This window comes from Elephas maximus, chromosome 8 (assembly GCF_024166365.1).
Source record: "Elephas maximus indicus isolate mEleMax1 chromosome 8, mEleMax1 primary haplotype, whole genome shotgun sequence".
Lineage (NCBI taxonomy): Eukaryota > Metazoa > Chordata > Mammalia > Proboscidea > Elephantidae > Elephas > Elephas maximus.
The window spans coordinates 121052301-121069725 of record NC_064826.1 but is presented as its reverse complement, the minus strand read 5'-3'; the positions used below and the strand labels follow the sequence as shown (position 1 = coordinate 121069725).

The 17425-nt window shown below is 54.6% G+C and overlaps 1 protein-coding gene across 6 annotated transcripts in view; it reads right to left on the bottom strand.

Annotated features, from left to right (window-relative positions):
• CAMK2B (calcium/calmodulin dependent protein kinase II beta) overlaps window positions 1-17425 on the bottom strand; it is a 140202-nt gene that overhangs the window by 40345 nt on the left and 82432 nt on the right. For all 6 annotated transcript variants that reach the window (XM_049893574.1, XM_049893575.1, XM_049893576.1 and 3 more), the window contains exons 3-4: window positions 11215-11274; window positions 752-806 (exon numbers count right to left, since the gene is read on the bottom strand). In XM_049893574.1, the coding sequence (XP_049749531.1) occupies window positions 752-806; window positions 11215-11274 (115 nt within the window). The remainder of the gene's footprint in view (window positions 1-751; window positions 807-11214; window positions 11275-17425) is intronic.

The following is a 17425-nucleotide window of genomic DNA, read 5'->3' as shown; positions in this document are numbered from 1 at the left end:
AGGCCGTAGCTTGGCCAGGCCCAGGCACTGGCAACAATGCCAGGTGGTGCCTGGGGCCTGTGGACACACTGTCTTGACCAGAAGATCCAATGTTGGCCTCCACCCCCCGCCATGGCTGAGGCATCTCCCCATCCAGGACACAGCCTGAGGGTGGGCAAGGGCGGCTGAGGGGCAGGCAATGACAGGCTAAGGCAGGCAACAAGGGCAGGCCATGGCCTCTGGGCCCTGCCCACCCAGGGTCCTAGGACTGCACTGACTCACCAGCAGCTAAATATAGCACTGCTAAGCAGTACAAGGAGGGAGGTGATGAGGTCACCGCTGCTAAATCAGGCAGGTGAGAGGCAGCTGAGCGCCCCCACCACTAGACGCCTTCTCGCCTCCACCCAAACGCTTACACGCGCACGCCATGCCAGCATGCAGCTCTGAGGCTCCAAGTCCAGTCAGACGAGGCCCAACAGAAGGAAGGTGAAACAGGCCTCACTCTTTCTGGGGGTCCAGGGTACCCAGGCCCTGCCTGACAAGCTAACCACAGAGCTCAACGAGCCCTCACTCCTCTTTCAAGTGCTGCCCCAGCCCAAGACCCCTGCCCCACCTGCAGCATGCCCTGCTTGCTCCTCCAGGCAGGTGGTGGTGAGGGCAGCTGGGCCTGGCAGGCCAGCAGCAGACATGAGCTTGAGAGCACCAGACCCCTAAGTCAGGCCCATGTCCACTGGGGCTGGGGTGGGTAAGGGTGGTCAGCTTCGGTACTTACAGGTCAAAGACGAGGTAGTGGAAGCCTTCCTCAGAGATGCTGTCATGGAGACGCACTGTGGAGACAGGAAAGGGCCCTGAGGGGCTGACAGAGCCAGGACGAGCTCCCTGTGGCCAGGCCCACCTCCTCCGTGGGACGCAGTCACCAGCCAGCCCTCAAGAGGGGAGAGCCCCCTGTGGTGCTGAGTGAGCTACACAGGATGGCAAGTTGGGAGGACCTGTGGGCCTTCTGGGTCCAGGTGCCTACCTCAAACCCTGTGGGCTGCAAAGTGCAGCTTGGGGCCCAGGCCTTGCGGTGGGCAATGGTGTGGGGTGGTGCTGCCCTCCACTGCCTGCCATCAGCAGTCTGTCTGGTCTCCCATTTTCCTCCATTTACCACTTCCACCAACAGAGACTCAGGTCCCTCTTAGTTCTGGGGGTAGTAGCTTCACCCAGCTGAAGCCTGGGAAAGCAGCCTGTGCAGGCTTCGTGTAGCAAGGCAGCTGAGGCAAAATTCTCTGTTGTCCGCCCACCCAGCCCAGGACTGCCCCCTGGAGCACCTAGCCTCTCCCTGCTGCGTGGTACATGGTGGGGTTGGGGGCGGGGGGTGCTCAGGGACTGGCCTAAGGAGGATTGTGACAGCAGGCCCTCAACCACCCCCACCCCCAGCCACCATACTATGTGGTCCTGAGGCAAGCTGGGCCGTGTGCTATAGCTTACAGAGGCCTGACCTTAAGTTCAGGGTCCCAGAGCTGATACAGACAGGGAGAAACCAGCAGCGAGGAGCCCTGGCTATTTACGTGTTCCTCACGGTTATTGTTTATAGAGACGCGTGGATTTTTGTCTGTTTTCTCCATAGCCTAGAGCAATGTCCAGTGCAGAGCAGGGCTGGTTGGAATTTGCTGAATGAACGAATGAATAGCTAAGTGACTTTCAGCACAGAGAAAGCAACCCCTGTGACTTCCTCCCCTGGAAGTTGGAGGTGCCCCCTGCACCATAGAGCAAGTATTTCCAAGGAGTGACTCGCTTTGGACCCCACTCCCCTCTGCCAAACCCTAGAACAACAGCAGCAACGCCAGGCAACACATATTGAACACTTGGGACACGCCAGGCACTTGTAAGTGCTGAACACATGTTTGCTCCATTTAACCTTCACCAGGACCCTGCTGGGTAGGCTGCAGATGTGGAGGCCAAGAGCACGGAGGATAAAGGCCACGCAGCAGGTCACAGGCAAGCAGGGCAGGCAACCCGGGGAGGCAGTGGGCCCAGGCCTGAGTCCGAACCTGAAGGAGCTGCCCTCCAGCAGCCTGGAAGCCCTGTCCTTAAGTTCTCCTTGCTGGCCTGACAGACCTGGGGCCCTGCTCCTCCTCACCACCCAGGACTGCTGCTGGTGTGACCCAAGCTTGAGGCAGACAGGCACCAGCTTCCAGCCTGACCCCCTTCCTCATGTTCTCTCCTGCGTCCTAGTTTCTAACTGGCTGCCCTATCCTCCCTCTCCAGCACTGGTCCTCCCAGGGGCTGTTCCATTAGCATCTTCCACACCTAGCAGCTTCGACCTGTACCTCCGCCCCCGGCCGTCCCTCACCTTCAAACCTCGACCTGATGTGGTGAGGAGGTATCCCCCACACTGTTTCCGGCTGGATGAGGAGTTTCTGCCCCCACTGCCTCATGGACCAGCTGGGTGGCCTTGGGCAGGGCACAGCTGGCCCCGTGTGATAAGAGAACCTAGGCATGGTGTCACACAGAGTATGCAGAGCTCCTAAGCAACAGTGCATGCTGTCACCCCCACTGTCTGCGCACGGTGGCTTCCCAAGGAAGACCCCAGACCCTTAAGGAGTAGCCTGACAAATGCCCTGCATGAGAAAAGCCCCAAAGTCACAGCAGGGAGAAGGTGCGCTGTGGCTCTGCACCCCTAGTCCACTGTCCTCCTTCCCCTCCCCTGCAGGTTCCCTTTCCAGGCCTGCACTATTTCTGGCTCTGCTCAAGGACGGGCACCCTGCCCTCTCCCTCCAGTCCAGCACACGCTCAGAAAGAGAGGTCTCGCAGGACCCTGTGTCCTCTGCCCAGCTCCTGGGCTAGGTCAACTCTCTTCACCTCTGCAAGCAGGTGCCCAGCTAGGTGTTAATCCTTCCCATGCAAGCCTCTCCGCAGCACTGGCCAGCCCTCCCCAGCTGAGATCTATACCAAGAGCAGGGAGTGCCCCCAGTCGGCCCTTCCAGACTCCCCAATTTACCACCAGGCCCCCACTTGGCCCAGGCTGGCCTGTCATCATCGGTGTCACCACAACCTCAAAGTTAAACAGAAGCTCCTTCTTTGACTCCCTTCTAGTTGGGAGGCACCCAGTCAACTCAGTAGGGCTCCCGCAGGTGCAGCACTGTTTGAACAGCCCCCCAGCCCAGGTGTCTCCCCTCAGACACCTTCCCAAAGGTAAAACTGGAGTCAGGAAGAAAAGTATGGGGAGTGGGAGAGAAAGGGGAAGCGGAGGAAGAGGGAAGAGAAGTGTGGAGGGAGGGGAGTAGAGGAGGGAAGAGCCCTCTCCCTGAGGCCTTTCCCTCCTTCCCTCCAGGGGAATCTGACCTTCAGCCTCAGGTGTACCTGTGCCCTTTGTGGAGGCGGGCGCGGGGGGGAGGCCTGCAGGGGTCTGGGCCTCTGGGTTTTCTGGCTTCTTTCTCTGGGGGCTGCCTCCTGCCCTGTGCCCCTGCCTCCATGATGGGGCCACCCTCTCCGGGGCCTGCTCAGACGTCTCCCATGTGCGGGCATCTGTGCGGTGAGCTCAGGTGGTGCACGTGAGCACCCTTCCAACACTTTTACCATCTTAAAAATAGTTACACATTTATTTTAATGGTTTAGAAGAAAACTTAACTAGCATATCAGATCCAAGATTTCACAGATACTATTGCTGAAGACGGCGCTAGGTTAAAAAATGAGTTGTCATAAAATCTACTTAAATAAAAATACTAAGCAATGCTGCAGGTGGAACACAGATGTGGCAGAGAATAACTAGAAGTCCCACAGTGGTGCCTGGAAGAGCTGGTCTGGGAAGGTCTGCTGCAGTGGACACAGACCCCTTCCAAGCTGCTGCCTGCCCCACTCCTGGTCCCCCCTACCTTCCCCACACCCCACTGCTCAGGGTATGATATCCTTGCCACCTCCTGGCCTCCTGGCTTTGCTTTAGGGCTCAGCCCACTGGGGCTGTGGCCTGCACCCTCCTTCAGAGTGGGGTACAAAGGGCCCTGGGGTTGGGGCTGCTGCTTTCCACGGCCAGCAGCTTCCCTCTAAAGTCCCAGGTCAGGGGGCATTCAGTGGGGGTCCTTCTGCCCCACAGAAGCTGCACGGAGCCTTGTCCCCTCCCACATGCCACTTCGTCTGCCCTTTCCTAGCAGCCTCCTCTGGACCCTGGGAGGTTCTGAGGTCCCCAGAGGGCAGGGATACACAGAGGAGCAGGTAGAAGAGGAGCTGCCATCCAGCAGAGCCAGCACTGAGCAGTCCAGAGACTCAGCGATTGTCCAACTTTGCACAAGTCTCCCGGGGCCGCACGTGTTCCTGCATGCCTACCTGCCTACCTGCCCAGCCACCTCACTGGAACATGCAAGGCAGGTGTGGAAGCAGGTGGAGATGGGGTCAGCCAACCTGGGGGCAGCAGAAAGGAGTGCTTGCTTTTTTTTTTTGCATGGTGGGCTGGAGAGAGCCAAGACCCTGATAAGACAGGATCAGTGTGAGGGGATGGGCTGGAGGGAGGAGGCAGGGGAAACTCAGACATAAACCTTTGTCAAAATCTGCCCCCCAGGTCAGGGCTGAATGGGGCTCTGCTGACTGCTGTGATGTGGGGCTCTTCCCTGTTAACAGAAGCTGTTAAAAAGCCCTGCCTGCCACAGGCTCCCTTAACTCCTCTGTCCCTAGCGCCCGAGGGCTCCAGCAAGGAAGGTCTGGGATCTGCTTGCGTTATTAGCTGCAAGCCCCTTGCGGCCAAGACTATCAATTTCTTGTCCTCATCCTTCCCTGTGTGCGTGTGATGAAGGCTTGGACAGTCTTGTTCCTAGGACAGCGCCCAGCCCTCTGTAAGTACGTGCCACACAAACAAATTCCTGAGGCTTTCCAGGGGTGCTGAAATCCTAACCCCTGTGCCTGCAAATGTAACCATTTTGGGGGAAATAGGGCCTTTGAAGACGTTATTAGCTAGCATGAGGTCACACTAGAGTGGGCTGGATCCTCATGCAATCTGATGATGTCCTTATAGAACAGAAGAGACAAGACACAGAGGGAGAAACTGCAGAAGGCACAGCTGTAGGCCAAGGAGCACTGGGGCTACCTGAAACTGGAAGAAGACAAGGAAGCATTCTTCCCTAGAGCCTTTGGAGAGGGCATGGCCCTGCTGACACCCTGAATTGAGACCTCTGGCCTCCAGAAAGGAGCCCTCATGGTACAAAGGTTAAGCACTCAGCTGCTAACAGAAAGGTTGGTGGTTTGATTCCACCAGTCACTCTGTGGGAGAAAGATGTGGCAGTCTGCTTTCATGAAGATTCACAGACCTGGAAACCCTATGGAGCAGTTCTACTCTGCCCTATAGGATTGCTACAAGTTGGAGTCGACTCAAGGGCAAAGGATTGGCCTCCAGAACTGTGAGATAATAAATCTGTTTCATTTTAAGCCATCCAGCTGTGATGCTGTTACAATACCTCCAGAACACTAACATATCAAGAAGTGAGGTGCTGCTATAACAAACACCTAAAATGTGGAAAGAGCCTTGGAACTGGGTAATGGGTAGAAGCTAGAAGAGTTCTGAGGTGCTTGATAGTAAAACCCTAGATTGCCTTGAGGAGACATGTCCTAGTTATCTAGTGCTGCTATAACAGAAATACCACAAGAGGATGGCTTTAAAGAACAAAAATTTATTTTCTCACCATTTCAGAAGCTAGAAGTGTGAATTCAGGGCACTGGCTCTAAGGGAAGGCTCCCTCTCTGTCTGTTCTGGGGGAAGGTTTTTGTCTCTTTTCAGCTTCTATTCCTAGGTTGCATGGTGATCATGTGGCCTGTATCTTCCCCTCCATGCTTGCTTGCTTGCTTCCTTAATCCGCTCTTTTTATATCTCAAAAGAGACTGATTTGAGACACACCACACACTAATACTACCTCATTAACACAACAAAGAAAACCCATTCCAAAATGGGATTATAACCATAAGTATAACCCAAAAAAACCAACTGGTTGCCGTCAAGTCAATTCTGACTCATAGCGGCCCCATAGGGGTTAGGATTTACAACACATATTTCTGGAGGACATAATTCAACCCATAACAAGACTGTTAGCAGAATTTTGGATGTTAAAGGTAATGAAGAAGTGAGGAGAGCTATGGAAAATACTTTTATCATCATAACCAGAATGCTGCTAGAAATATGAACTTTAAAGGCACTTCCGGTAAGGTCTGAAAAGGAAATGAGGAACATGTTATTGGACACTGGAGAAAAGGCTATCCTTGTCATAAAGTGACAGAGAACTTGGCCGAATTATATTCCAGAGTTGTGCGGAAAGCAGAATTTGTAAGTAATGAACTTGGATGATTGGCTGAGGAGATTTCTAAGCAGAGTATGGAAGGTGAGGCCTGGTTTCTCTTTGCTGCTTGCTTATAGCAAAATGCAGAAGGAAAGAGGTAAACTGAGGAATGAATTGTTCTCAGCCTACCCATACTGCAAAAATTGAGAAAGCACGCTCTGGAGATGACACCAAGGGTATGGCTAGACAGTCGTTTGCTAAAGAGATTAGTTGTGTGACCTGTGGATTCAATCAACCATCTTAGCAGCAACGCTGCCAACACAGGTTGAAGGGGACAAAGATGGGACAAAATTAAGGAAGGCTGTTGGACTTCTGGAATACTCTGACAGGAAACGGGCCAACAGGGCTACTTAGCTGCAAACACGTTGTCCTTCAAGAAAAGGAAAGGACAATCCCACGGGTGGTTCAGAGGCCAGCAGGACTGCTGTCACTAGGCCCAGAGCGCACAGGTTGGCAAGAGAGCAGGGCTGCCACCTCTTGAATTTCAGAGAGCGGGGTCACCACCCTGATGGGCTCGGAGGGCTGTTTTCAAGCCTTGAGAGTCAATGGAATTTGTCCTGCTAGGATTTGGACTTGCTTTTTCCTTCCAATTTCTTCTTTTTCGAATGGGAATACCTATCCTGCGCATGCCCCGCCTTTGTATTTTGGAAGCAGATAACCTGTATCCTAGGTTTCACAGGTCCACAGATGGAGAAGCATTTCACCCCAGGATGCACCATACCCATAGTCTCACCCATACCTAATTTAGATGATTCGGAAAATGAGATTTTGGATTTAGAGGGGATCCTGGAATGGGTTAAGACTTTTGGGGACGCTGGGATGGGGTGAACATGTTTTGCATGTGGGAAGGACATGAATTCTGGTAGGCCAGTGGGCGACTGTTACGGAGTGAATTGTGCCCCCCCCCCCAAAAGATATGCTGAAGTCCTAACACCTGTACCTGAGAATGTGACCTTATTTGGAAATAGAATCTTTGAAGACGTCATTAAGCTGACATGAGATCACACTGGAATAGGGTGGGTCTTGATCCTGTACGAGTGGTGTTCTTATAAAAGGAGAAGACGACACACAGACACAGAGGGGAAACAGCCACGTGACAGCGAAGGCAGAGTCTGTAGGAGGCAGAGCTATAAGCCAAGGAATGCCAGGGAACCAAGACAGTGGACAGTGTCAACCTCAGGGTTACAAATGACAGCCAGGTACAGCACAGATGTGACACAGCTGCGTTTGGAGGGGGAGGCTCCTCCAGAGGGCAGGCTAGGCTGTGGGCCCACAGAGGAGGGAACAGCATGGTGATCCCACCCCTACCATCAACCTCAGCACAGTGAGCTGGGGTCAGAGGCTCTGCCACCTCTGCTGAGTGACAGGGCTGAGCAGATGTCGACTTACTACCACCCCAGTCATTACTTAAGGGAGCCAGACTGACCTTCAACTCCAAAAGCTGTGCTCAACCCAGGGGGGACCCTGGGGATCCCACAAGGTCACCTGGGTGGGCTCTGGCCCGGACAGGGTGAGAAGTGACACCCCCAGCAGAAGTATTTCCTTCTACTGACAGCACGGGGTCAAAGAACCTCTGGGCAGTCTGGCTCTACAGGCAGCCTGCCCCTCCACCCTGTGGCCCCACACCGCTGAGGACCCCAGGCTAAGGATCAAGACTGCAGGATGCTGGGAGGGTCCAGGGAACACTGCCCAGGGTTCTTCCCCTGGGCCCTCCCTACAGACACAGGACTTTGTGGTGCAAAGACCAAGGGCCACTCTCAGCCTGGAGAGCGCTGCCCAGGCATCATAGCCACAGAGCAGGCCTAGGCCTCCTATCTCTACTGTAGGGTGCTGCCAGGACCCTCGCAACAGCACCACTCTTCCCCACCTGGGCAGTCTCAGGCCTCCCCGATTCTCCTCTTTGTCTCTAAAGAGAAGGTGACACTACCTAGGACACTGTCGCTGGGGTCTGTGCTGTGCTCAGGAACCAAGCCCCGGGGCTCCCACTTGCAACAGGCCAACATGCACTTGCACAACTATGTGGCTCAGCAGACACCTACAGGTCCAACCTCATGGTTCACTCTGGTGGTTTTAATATAAGACCTCAAATCCCTTGATAGGCCTCCCTTTTAAGAGGTGGAGTTTAACTGCTTTTCCCTCAAGTGTGGGCTGGGCTCAATAACTGGCTTCAGATGGACAGAAGGAGGCAGCTGTGCATGTGGCAGGAGAAGGCTCAGTCTCCTTGGCCTCTCTCTCCTCTGTCATTCCTGGGAGGGGGGCAGGGGAGGAGTAGCAGCCGCCACGTGGGTGAGCCCCTGGAGACAGACCCTAAAAGTTTCCGTCATGCCTTCAGAAGGCAGCAAGGACCTGGAGCCTAGGACCAAAACTGCGGGAGCTGCCCCCACAGGCCAGCTCCACAATCTGTGCAGCAGCCTGGCCCTGGTGGAAAGGCCCTGCTCTGCTGATGCCACCTGGACGTTCTTAATAAGCTGTGAGCAAGGGGCCCCACATTTTCCTTGTGCAAATCGGGTAGCCAGCCCCGCCCACCCAACTAAGCTGTTCTTGAGTTCCTGACTCACAGAAACCGTAAGGGCAGGCGTGCTTATCGCACAGGCTGCTAGGTTCTGAGGTGACGGTGACAAAGCAGTAGGTGGATGCCACCCTAGGATATAGGTGGCTGGAATGCTCCATTTCACAAATGAGGAGGCGAGGCCGTGTCTGAGCAGCTAAGGCTATAGCATGACCACGAAGCTTGTAAGCCATGAGACAGGCTGAATCCAAGCCTCTGCACTTGAGATCCCAAGCGTGGCACCTCAGAAAGCAGGGGGGCATCACAGTTTCTCCCTGCTTTCCATGGGAATCATCTCGTCCTTCCTACCAGGTCCCTGTGAGGGAGGACAGGCACCTCCATTTTACAGGTGAGGAAGCTGATGGGGAAGGCGGGGTGCTCACTCCCCAGGGGCACACTCCCTCAGCTCCACCAGGTGGGTGCATCTCCACGTGGCCACTTCCTCTCAGGGGCGTGTGAACACCCTTGACTCTTCCTGAGAGGTTGGGCTGGGCCAGCTGCTACGGAGGGAGGGGCTCCTCATCTCCTAGAAGTCCTCCCCAGCTGTTCCAGGCCTCAGGCAGCTGTCCCCACTCTGGGTCTGTACCTCTAGCTCAGATCTGCCCTCCTCTGGGGTTCTAGAATGTATCGGTCTAGACTGGAATGAGGTCACTGTGAGCAAGACCTCCATGGCCACTTCTCAAGGACCTGCTTGGAATCCCAGAACCACACAGGGCCTCCAGGCAGGGCAGGGAGAAGGCCTGTTGAAGATCTGTCCAAATCCTGAAAATACACTTAGAAAGAACAGGCCCTCAGCTGGTGCTCAAGGGATGCAGAAGAAAGATGAACTTGCTGGTCTGACAGAGACAGTAGAAACCCTGAGAGTACAGCCCCTGGACACCCTTTCAGCTCAGTAATGAAGTCACTCCTGAGGTTCACCCTTCAGCCAAAGATTGGACAGACCCATAAAACAAAAGGAGACTAAAGGGGCATACCAGCCCAGGGGCAAGGACTAGAAGGCAGAAGGGGACAGGAAAGCTGGTAATAGGGAACTCAAGGTTGAGAAGGGAGAGTGTTGACATGTTGTGGGGTTGTTAACCAACGTCATACAACAATACGTGTACTAACTGTTTAGTGAGAAACTAGTTTGTTCTGTAAACCTTCATCTAAAGTACAATAAAGAAATTGATTAAGTTCAAAAAAAGAAAAAAGAGGAGGGGTAGAGGATGAAGGGGAGGGAAACAGCTGGAGGGACAGGACTAAGGCTCCTCAGAAGTCCCTAAAGGGACCAGAGGTAGAGAAGCACAGGTAGATGGGGACAGACACACATGCCTGTTCCATCAGGGAATCGCAGCAGGGATCTCTCTGGAGCCACAGGAGTGAGGAGGGGACAGGCCATTGCCCAGTGAGGCTGAGATCTCAGTGCCTTCATGTGTCAGAACAGCCTGGGGTCACCAGCCCAAGAACTGTATTACACTAGCCTGGGACTCAGCTTGGCTTCAGAAAGAGTGGGTACCATGATAGGCAGAGCACCCCACATGCTCTTAGGGGGCAAAGACTGGGGTCCCTAAGTCAGGGAGATACTTCCACACAGTGGGTGGGCCATACGACACAAGCAGGAGGCTGTTCAGACACACTAGGCAGACCACGTGCCAGATACCCTCCTCATCCTCGCCTCCATCCAGGGCCCAAAGCCCTGCATCACCTCAGAGACCTTCTCCGTGGCCTCGTAAACCAGGTGCTGCCCTGGCCCTGCCTATGGGCAAGTGGGCCCACTGCCCACGCCTCCACTCCAGTCTGGGGCTCCAGAGACCCCTGGGCAGCAGATACTTCTCCCAGACAGGAGGCTGGCCACACATGTGTCCACAGCCCTGGGCCTGGGCTGGGCAAAAGCAGATACCAGAGGCTCCCAGAAACTGGTGAGCAGACTAGATCTGTGGATGGCACCGTGGTGTGGTACTTTGGCAAGTCTTTGTAACATGGCTGTTGTGTGGCTGCTCTGAGGCCACTGGTGTTAAGCCCTGTGTGTTTTCCAACACCATAGCTCCTGTCATGGAGAGGACACACCAAGTACTCCACAGGGTCACCTCATCTCACAACCCCTTCTGGGGGACCTGTTAGCATCCTCACCCCACAAGGCACAGGGCAGGGTTAGGGGCTGGCCTGCCTACACCTCCGGCGGGGGCAGCACCCAGGAGCCCTGGCCAGAGCCAAGTGGAAGCAGGACCCCTGGGCCCCATCCACACAGGACAGAGGCCTGCCTCAGCACTGCTGTCCTATGGCTGTCAGTGGGGAGTGATCACGGGGACTATCTCGATGAAGCAAGAGGGAAAGGAGCGAATCGCGCGCTCTGCAAGTCTGATCCTCAGGAAGGAGCAGGCTGCCGGCCCCGCCCCCACCCCTCCTCACCGATGTTGGAGTGCTTCAACAGGCGGCAGATCCGAGCCTCCCTCTCCAGCTTCTGGTGATCTGAGGACAGAAAGAGAAGAGAGTCATCGTCTGTGTGCAGCTGTGCTGGCTGGCGGGCCGTCACGCCCACTGCACGCTGCGGGTAGTGGGCAGAGACACCGGAGCAGGGGGACGCAGACTAACTGGCTCGCTGGGCACAGGCCAGCCGGCAAAGCTAGGACAGAGCCTAACGTCTGGAGTGGACAGGCAGGTGCAGGGCGGGGACTAACTCAGGCGGAGTCAAGGTCCAGACACAGCCACCTACAAGTGGTAGAGCCAATAGCCTGATTCAGTCCTTCACCTCTTTGTCCTAATTCCATGACTACTGGCAGTTTTCTGCTGAAGTCAAATTCATGCTTTCAAGGTAGCAGTGGGATGGCGGCAGGGCCATCTTTGCCAGTGGGGCCCAAGGACACTTCAGAGACCCTCTGGCTGGTATTCGGAGCGGGTGCATGATTTAACCCCTCCCCATCCCACATTAATCTACATACTGCAGGTCTGAACTGCTGACGCTTGAGATACTTTAGGCAGCAGGACAGCGGGAAGAGCCCAAGGCACTGGAGAAGAGAACTCGCCCTGGGTAAGAGGAGCATGCTGGTGGTGGAGCCAGAAATAGCCCCTCAGAGCCCTGAGCCCAGACTGCTCCTGCTCTGTCAGCCAGCCAGCTCTGCAAACAGAAGGCACAGAGGCACCTGGGCCCCCCAGCCCAAAGTCTCACCACTTGGGCCATAGCGAGATTCCAGAGGCAGGTGCACAGAGCCAGACTCCAAGGAACGGGCAATTTACTGGTCAGAAATGTTGTATTTCAAACAAATAGAAGTCCCAGCAGGATTTAAAAAGCTGATGGAGATTTCAGTAGCAAAAAATTGAAAAAAATACCCATTTCCATTGACAGGAGAAAAGATGAATAAATTGTGATCATAGTCACGCCAAGAAGGAGCCCTGGTGGCACAGCAGTTAAGCATTCAGCTGCTAACCAAAAGGTTGGCAGTTAGAACACACCTAGTGGCTCTGCAGGAAAAAGACCTGGTAACCTACTCCCATAAAGACAAAAAAAAAAAAAAAAAAATTAAGACTACAGCCTAAGAAAACCCTAGAGGGTCGTTCTACTCGTCACAAGGGGTTGCTATGAGTCAAAAACTGACTTAATGGCACTTAACAACTGACAATATATCACACAAAGAGGCAGTGATGGTTCAGTGGTAGAATTCTCGTCTTCCATGCGTGAGACCCAGGTTCGACTCCTGGCCAAGGCACCTCACGCACAGTGACCACCCATCTGTCAGTGGAGGCTTGCATGTTGCTATGATGCTGAATAGGTTTCAGTGGAGATTCCAGATGAAAGAGAAAATAAAGGCCTGGTGATCTACTTCCAAAAATCACCCAATGAACAACCCTAAGGATCACAACTGCCCAGTCTGCAACCAATCCTGGGGATGGCGCAGGACCAGGCAGCGTTTCCTTCTGTTGTGCATGAAGTCCGGTGAGTTGCAGGCCAATTTGATGGCAGTTAAGAACAACAATAATTATACAACAGAATACTGTGTAGCAATGAAAACATGCTCCCAGGCTACACCCATCAATGTGCAATCATTAAATCAGCATAATGCTGAGTGAAAAAAAACAACACACAGAGAAATACCCAAAATATGCTTTCATCTAAACAGGCCTGTTACTGGGAGCACAGCCTTATATGGGAGAGCTACAAAGAAAAGCAAGGTAGTTTTCAAACTTCAGGATGGCGATCACCTCCAGGAGGCGGGATGTGACGGGGGAGGGAGGATCTGGGGCCTGCCTCCACCCCCTGCCAGCTGAGCCCCTTAGAGGGACAGAGAACAAGGGGCAGGGAATGCAACCATAACATGCCACAGGAGGCCACAGGGGGATGCCTAAATTTACTTGGGGGACTCCTAATAGCACCCATCAGCAGGGGAACCATTAACGTGCTAATTAAAAAATGATCCTGAATTACCAGTCTGCCTGCTCCTCACCTCCGCAGAGACGCCCCCTACCGCTGTGCTTGCAGGAAAGGAGCCAATCCCTGCCATCTCCCACCTCAGGAAGGCTACTGACTCACCCCAAGGTGGGCTCTTCCTGTGAGGTGGTTAATGGCGGTCTGGAGGAGGGAAGCAGACTTGCTTGGGACCTTGTATCTGCCTTTCTTGAGTGGGAAAAACACGTCCGCAGGCAGGAATTTCTTTGGGGACACTCTAGGGCGTCCAGAAGGCTCTCGCTCCCCTCTAGGACAGAGATAGGGTTCCTCTGTCCCACTAATGGTCCTAGCTCCTGGAGGGCCCCAGCAGAACGGGGGAGGGGAGGGGTAAGCCCAGGACAGCAGGAAGGAGCAGGCTCCGCTGGAGCCAGGTACCCAGCCTCAGTGCTGGCCGGAAGCCCCGGGAACGGCCTCTCCCTCACCTCCATACCCAGTCCCAGCAAGGCCTGGGGGCTCACCTTCCAAAATGGACCCCAGGCCCCAGCAGGCCCAGAGCCTCCACTACAGCAGAAGCTAAAGCACTGGGAGGCGCAGGGGAGAGCGTGGAGCATTGTTTGCGATGGCCTGTATTGGGAAGCAGCCCAAATGCCCGCCAACGTTAAACTGGATCAACACACTGTGGCCTTCACAAATCAAACACAGCCGAAACAGAACACATGCAGAATGGGCTCCATTTACCATCTGCACAGGGCTAAGCAGGCAGCGCCCACCGCCTAGGACATGGCGGTGGGTTCTACACATATGGGGCCACACTCTAGAGAAATGCCAGGGAGTGGCTACTACAACATTGTGTTCCTTCAGCTGGAAGAGTCTAGACCTTACAGGTACAGGGTCGGGGGTTCAAGGGTTTTTTTCCTTGTGTAGTACTTTTTTTTTAAAGCTTATTATTCTGAAAATTGTCAAACTTGGAGAAAAGTTGCAAGACTAGTACCACGAACTCAGGGTACAGCCCCTCTATGTAAGCTCTCTCCCCTTCCGCAGTCTCACGTGGCACTTCTCACCTCTTCTGAAGCACGTGAGACCAAGTCTGCGTGCTTCTCGATGACACTCTCTTGTGTAATCTCCGTGAAGCTGTAGGATCAGTACCTCCAGTACTGACACCACACTATTACCTAATCTGTAGCCCATATTCCCCAAGCCCCAGGTGGGTCATGCGGTACCAACAGGAATGAGGAGGGCTGCCTGTGGGGACCAGGGCCGAGCAGCGCCAATGAGAATTGGGGGCGGGGACCAAGGCAAAAAGTTTTCTTTTGGAAAATGGCCTCATTGTGGTCACAAATTAAAAAACCAGAAGAAAAACACATGGGTGAACCCATTTTGTTGTGAAGTCATTCATTTAAACAACTGTATTTTATTCTGAACCCTATCACTGACACAGAGCTCCCATCCAAAACTCTTGAGGGTGGAGGTAAGAAAGGGACCCTGACCACTGAGTCCAGGCCTGGAGTCCCCCTGACCAAGGATGGAGCCCAGGTGCTGCATCCCCTCATGGCGTGGGCAGGTTGAGGCCCTCCTGGTGGGTCCCTACTTTGTAGATAAGCCTGACAGCTCCCCAAGACTACAAGTCACACCCCAAATCCAAGTTGATGGGAAAGAAGCTGTGGGGGAGGGCAATGGGGGAGAGGCTGTCTCAAGGGACAGCGTGGGGCAAGGAGGGGTCCCTGACCTCACAACTCTGAGGACTTCATGGGGCTCACTTTCTACAGATGAGATCAGGGGAGTTATTATTGAACGTCTGAGTTAACATCATAAATCCCATCCTGGACCAGCCTAAGGAAGCTAAATTTAACCCAAAACGGTGACAATAAATATGTCCTAAACCTAACGTGCCAGGTGGAGCCTGGGGGCCCTCCCCCCCATCCTATTCCCCGTGTCCAGACAGCAGAGTGGGGCATGGACCTTGGCCTCTGGTCTGCCCCTCCTGCTCCTCTGGGCCAGCCGGCTTCACTCCAGGGACTCAGAAGAGGAAGGGAAGGCCCTGGCCCAAAGGGACTCCACACCTCCTGCACCTGCAGGGACCCAGCAGCTGCTCAGCAAGCGGGGACTGGATGAGTGGGCCCCATGGGACCTGGCAGCAGTGGGCTGTGCCCCTGACCCCTTGCCAGGAAGCCTGACGTCAAGAACACAGCAGGGGCAAGCTCACACGCATGCAGTTTACATCTCCTCTCTTCCTGGGGCTCCACCACCCTCCAGGGTCTCAGCCTGGCACCCCTACTGATGGAGCTTCCCTATAGAGACCCCTGAGCGCAGAATTCAGCTGTCCCCACCATGCAGTATCCTGGCTGAAGGAGCCATCGGGGGCTCCTCAGGTGTGAGGGTGCAGGGTCTGCGGGAGTGACCAGGCCTGACCTTCCCGGAGTCTGTCTAGGTTCTATGATGGTTTTCTGGGTGAGGGCTCTTGGGGTCACCCAGAGACGCAGGCTCTGCCCACTCCCCAGCTCACAGCCACTTCCCAACTCCAGAACTTTGTGGTGTGGCCAGCACTGCCAGCCTCCACATGGTGACTGCTCAGTCCCATCCCGGTCAGTGATTTCATTCTGATTCTGTGCCTTCTGGCACTCTTGCCCTCAAGCCCAGCCTCACATCACCTCACGCACACTGGCTCCAAGGACCTATCATCTCCTTCAACACTGAGTTTTCCCCAGGAGGGGTTCTGAGGGCAACCTCTGAACAGGACATGGGTCAGGGGTGGAGACAAGGGGGCAAGCCCAAGCTCCTCTCAACTTTCAGAGAGCCTATTCCGATTAATGGGAGGTCCCTCTGACTCCCTCCTTGGACCCCTCCTGCTCACCCTCCTCTGCAAGCACCAGCCAGCATGCTGAGGCCCTGGGGTGGGGGAGGGCAGGTGAGACAAGGTCCTGGGCCTCAAGGAGCCGCCAACCACAGCATTGCACCCACGTTACACCAGAAAGACAGCAGACTGCCTGAGGCTCCAACTCTGCCTGCGGGAGACTCAAGGGGTGATGCGGGAGTGGGATCTTGAAGGATGAGTAGGAGTTTGCCACTCATGCTGGTGGGAGCCTTGGCTCTGAAAGCTCAGCTCACATCCCCCTTGGAAGAGGACTTGTAATCCAATCATCTCTTAAGAGATCTGGCACCCCGAAGTCTCGCACCTCAAATGGAGAAAAGGGGGTGTGCGTGTGGGTATATATGTAAGCCAGAAGGTGACCTGCCCATCCCACTTGGAACCTATCCCACACACATGCACTTGTGTGCCCACAATTACACGCCTGTTAGTGAGGGTCTGGCTCACGAGACGCTGGCAAAGCACAGAAAGGAGTCATTTATGTCTCCCACCAGAGAAATGCCCCACAGATAAAACACAGCATTCATTTATCCCCCCATAAAGGTATTCATCCAAAAAAAAAAAAAGGCTTTATTCAAAGAGATCAGGCTAAATTGGGATGCACAACCCTGCCTACCACCTTGAGTTCTGACGGTAGAGCCAACATCAGATAATTCCGCCTGCACCCCCAGGCCTGGACAGCCACAGGGAATGCCCAGGTCTGGGGCTTTTCTAGGTGATTCTGCCAACCATCTCTGTACTCAAGGAGAGGGCTTGGCGGGCAGCGAGGGGGTCAGGGTAGTGTGGGGCCCATTGTGGAAAATAGGATGGCTTGGGGACCACTAAGAGAATTCAGGGAAGAAATGGCTCACTCTGGGCCCAGAGGGGCTGGCACAAATCTCCTGTGAGGCTGTCAATAGCTGTGCCACAAGCATGAGGATGCTGGGCCACACCCCCAGGTCTGTGGGCCAGGGGAACGCACGGTGCAGAGCTAGGCCTCCAGTCAGTACCGTGCTCGCCAGGCTGTAGTGACCTTTGTCTCCTCCTTGATGTACTGGCAAGAACTTCAAGCCTCCGAAGTCTGGGGTGGGGGGCCAGAGCGTCTGCCTGGGGTGGTGATGGTTTCTGCTCGCTGCAGACAGAGGGATACCCACACCTAGACCACAGAGGAGGAACCTGGACGGAAGATAGTGCTGGAGGGCAGGGAACAAGGAAGGCCTCCATTCTGCCCTCACACCGAAGCCTGCTCCAAACAGTAGGATCCCAGCCTGCTAGACTTGACCATAAATCAAACTCAGAGCACTCCACTTGTGGGGACTGACGACACTCTGGGTCCTGTCCGCCTGGGCAGGGGAGTGGGGCTGTGGGCCCAGTTGTACCATTAGAGAGCCGGG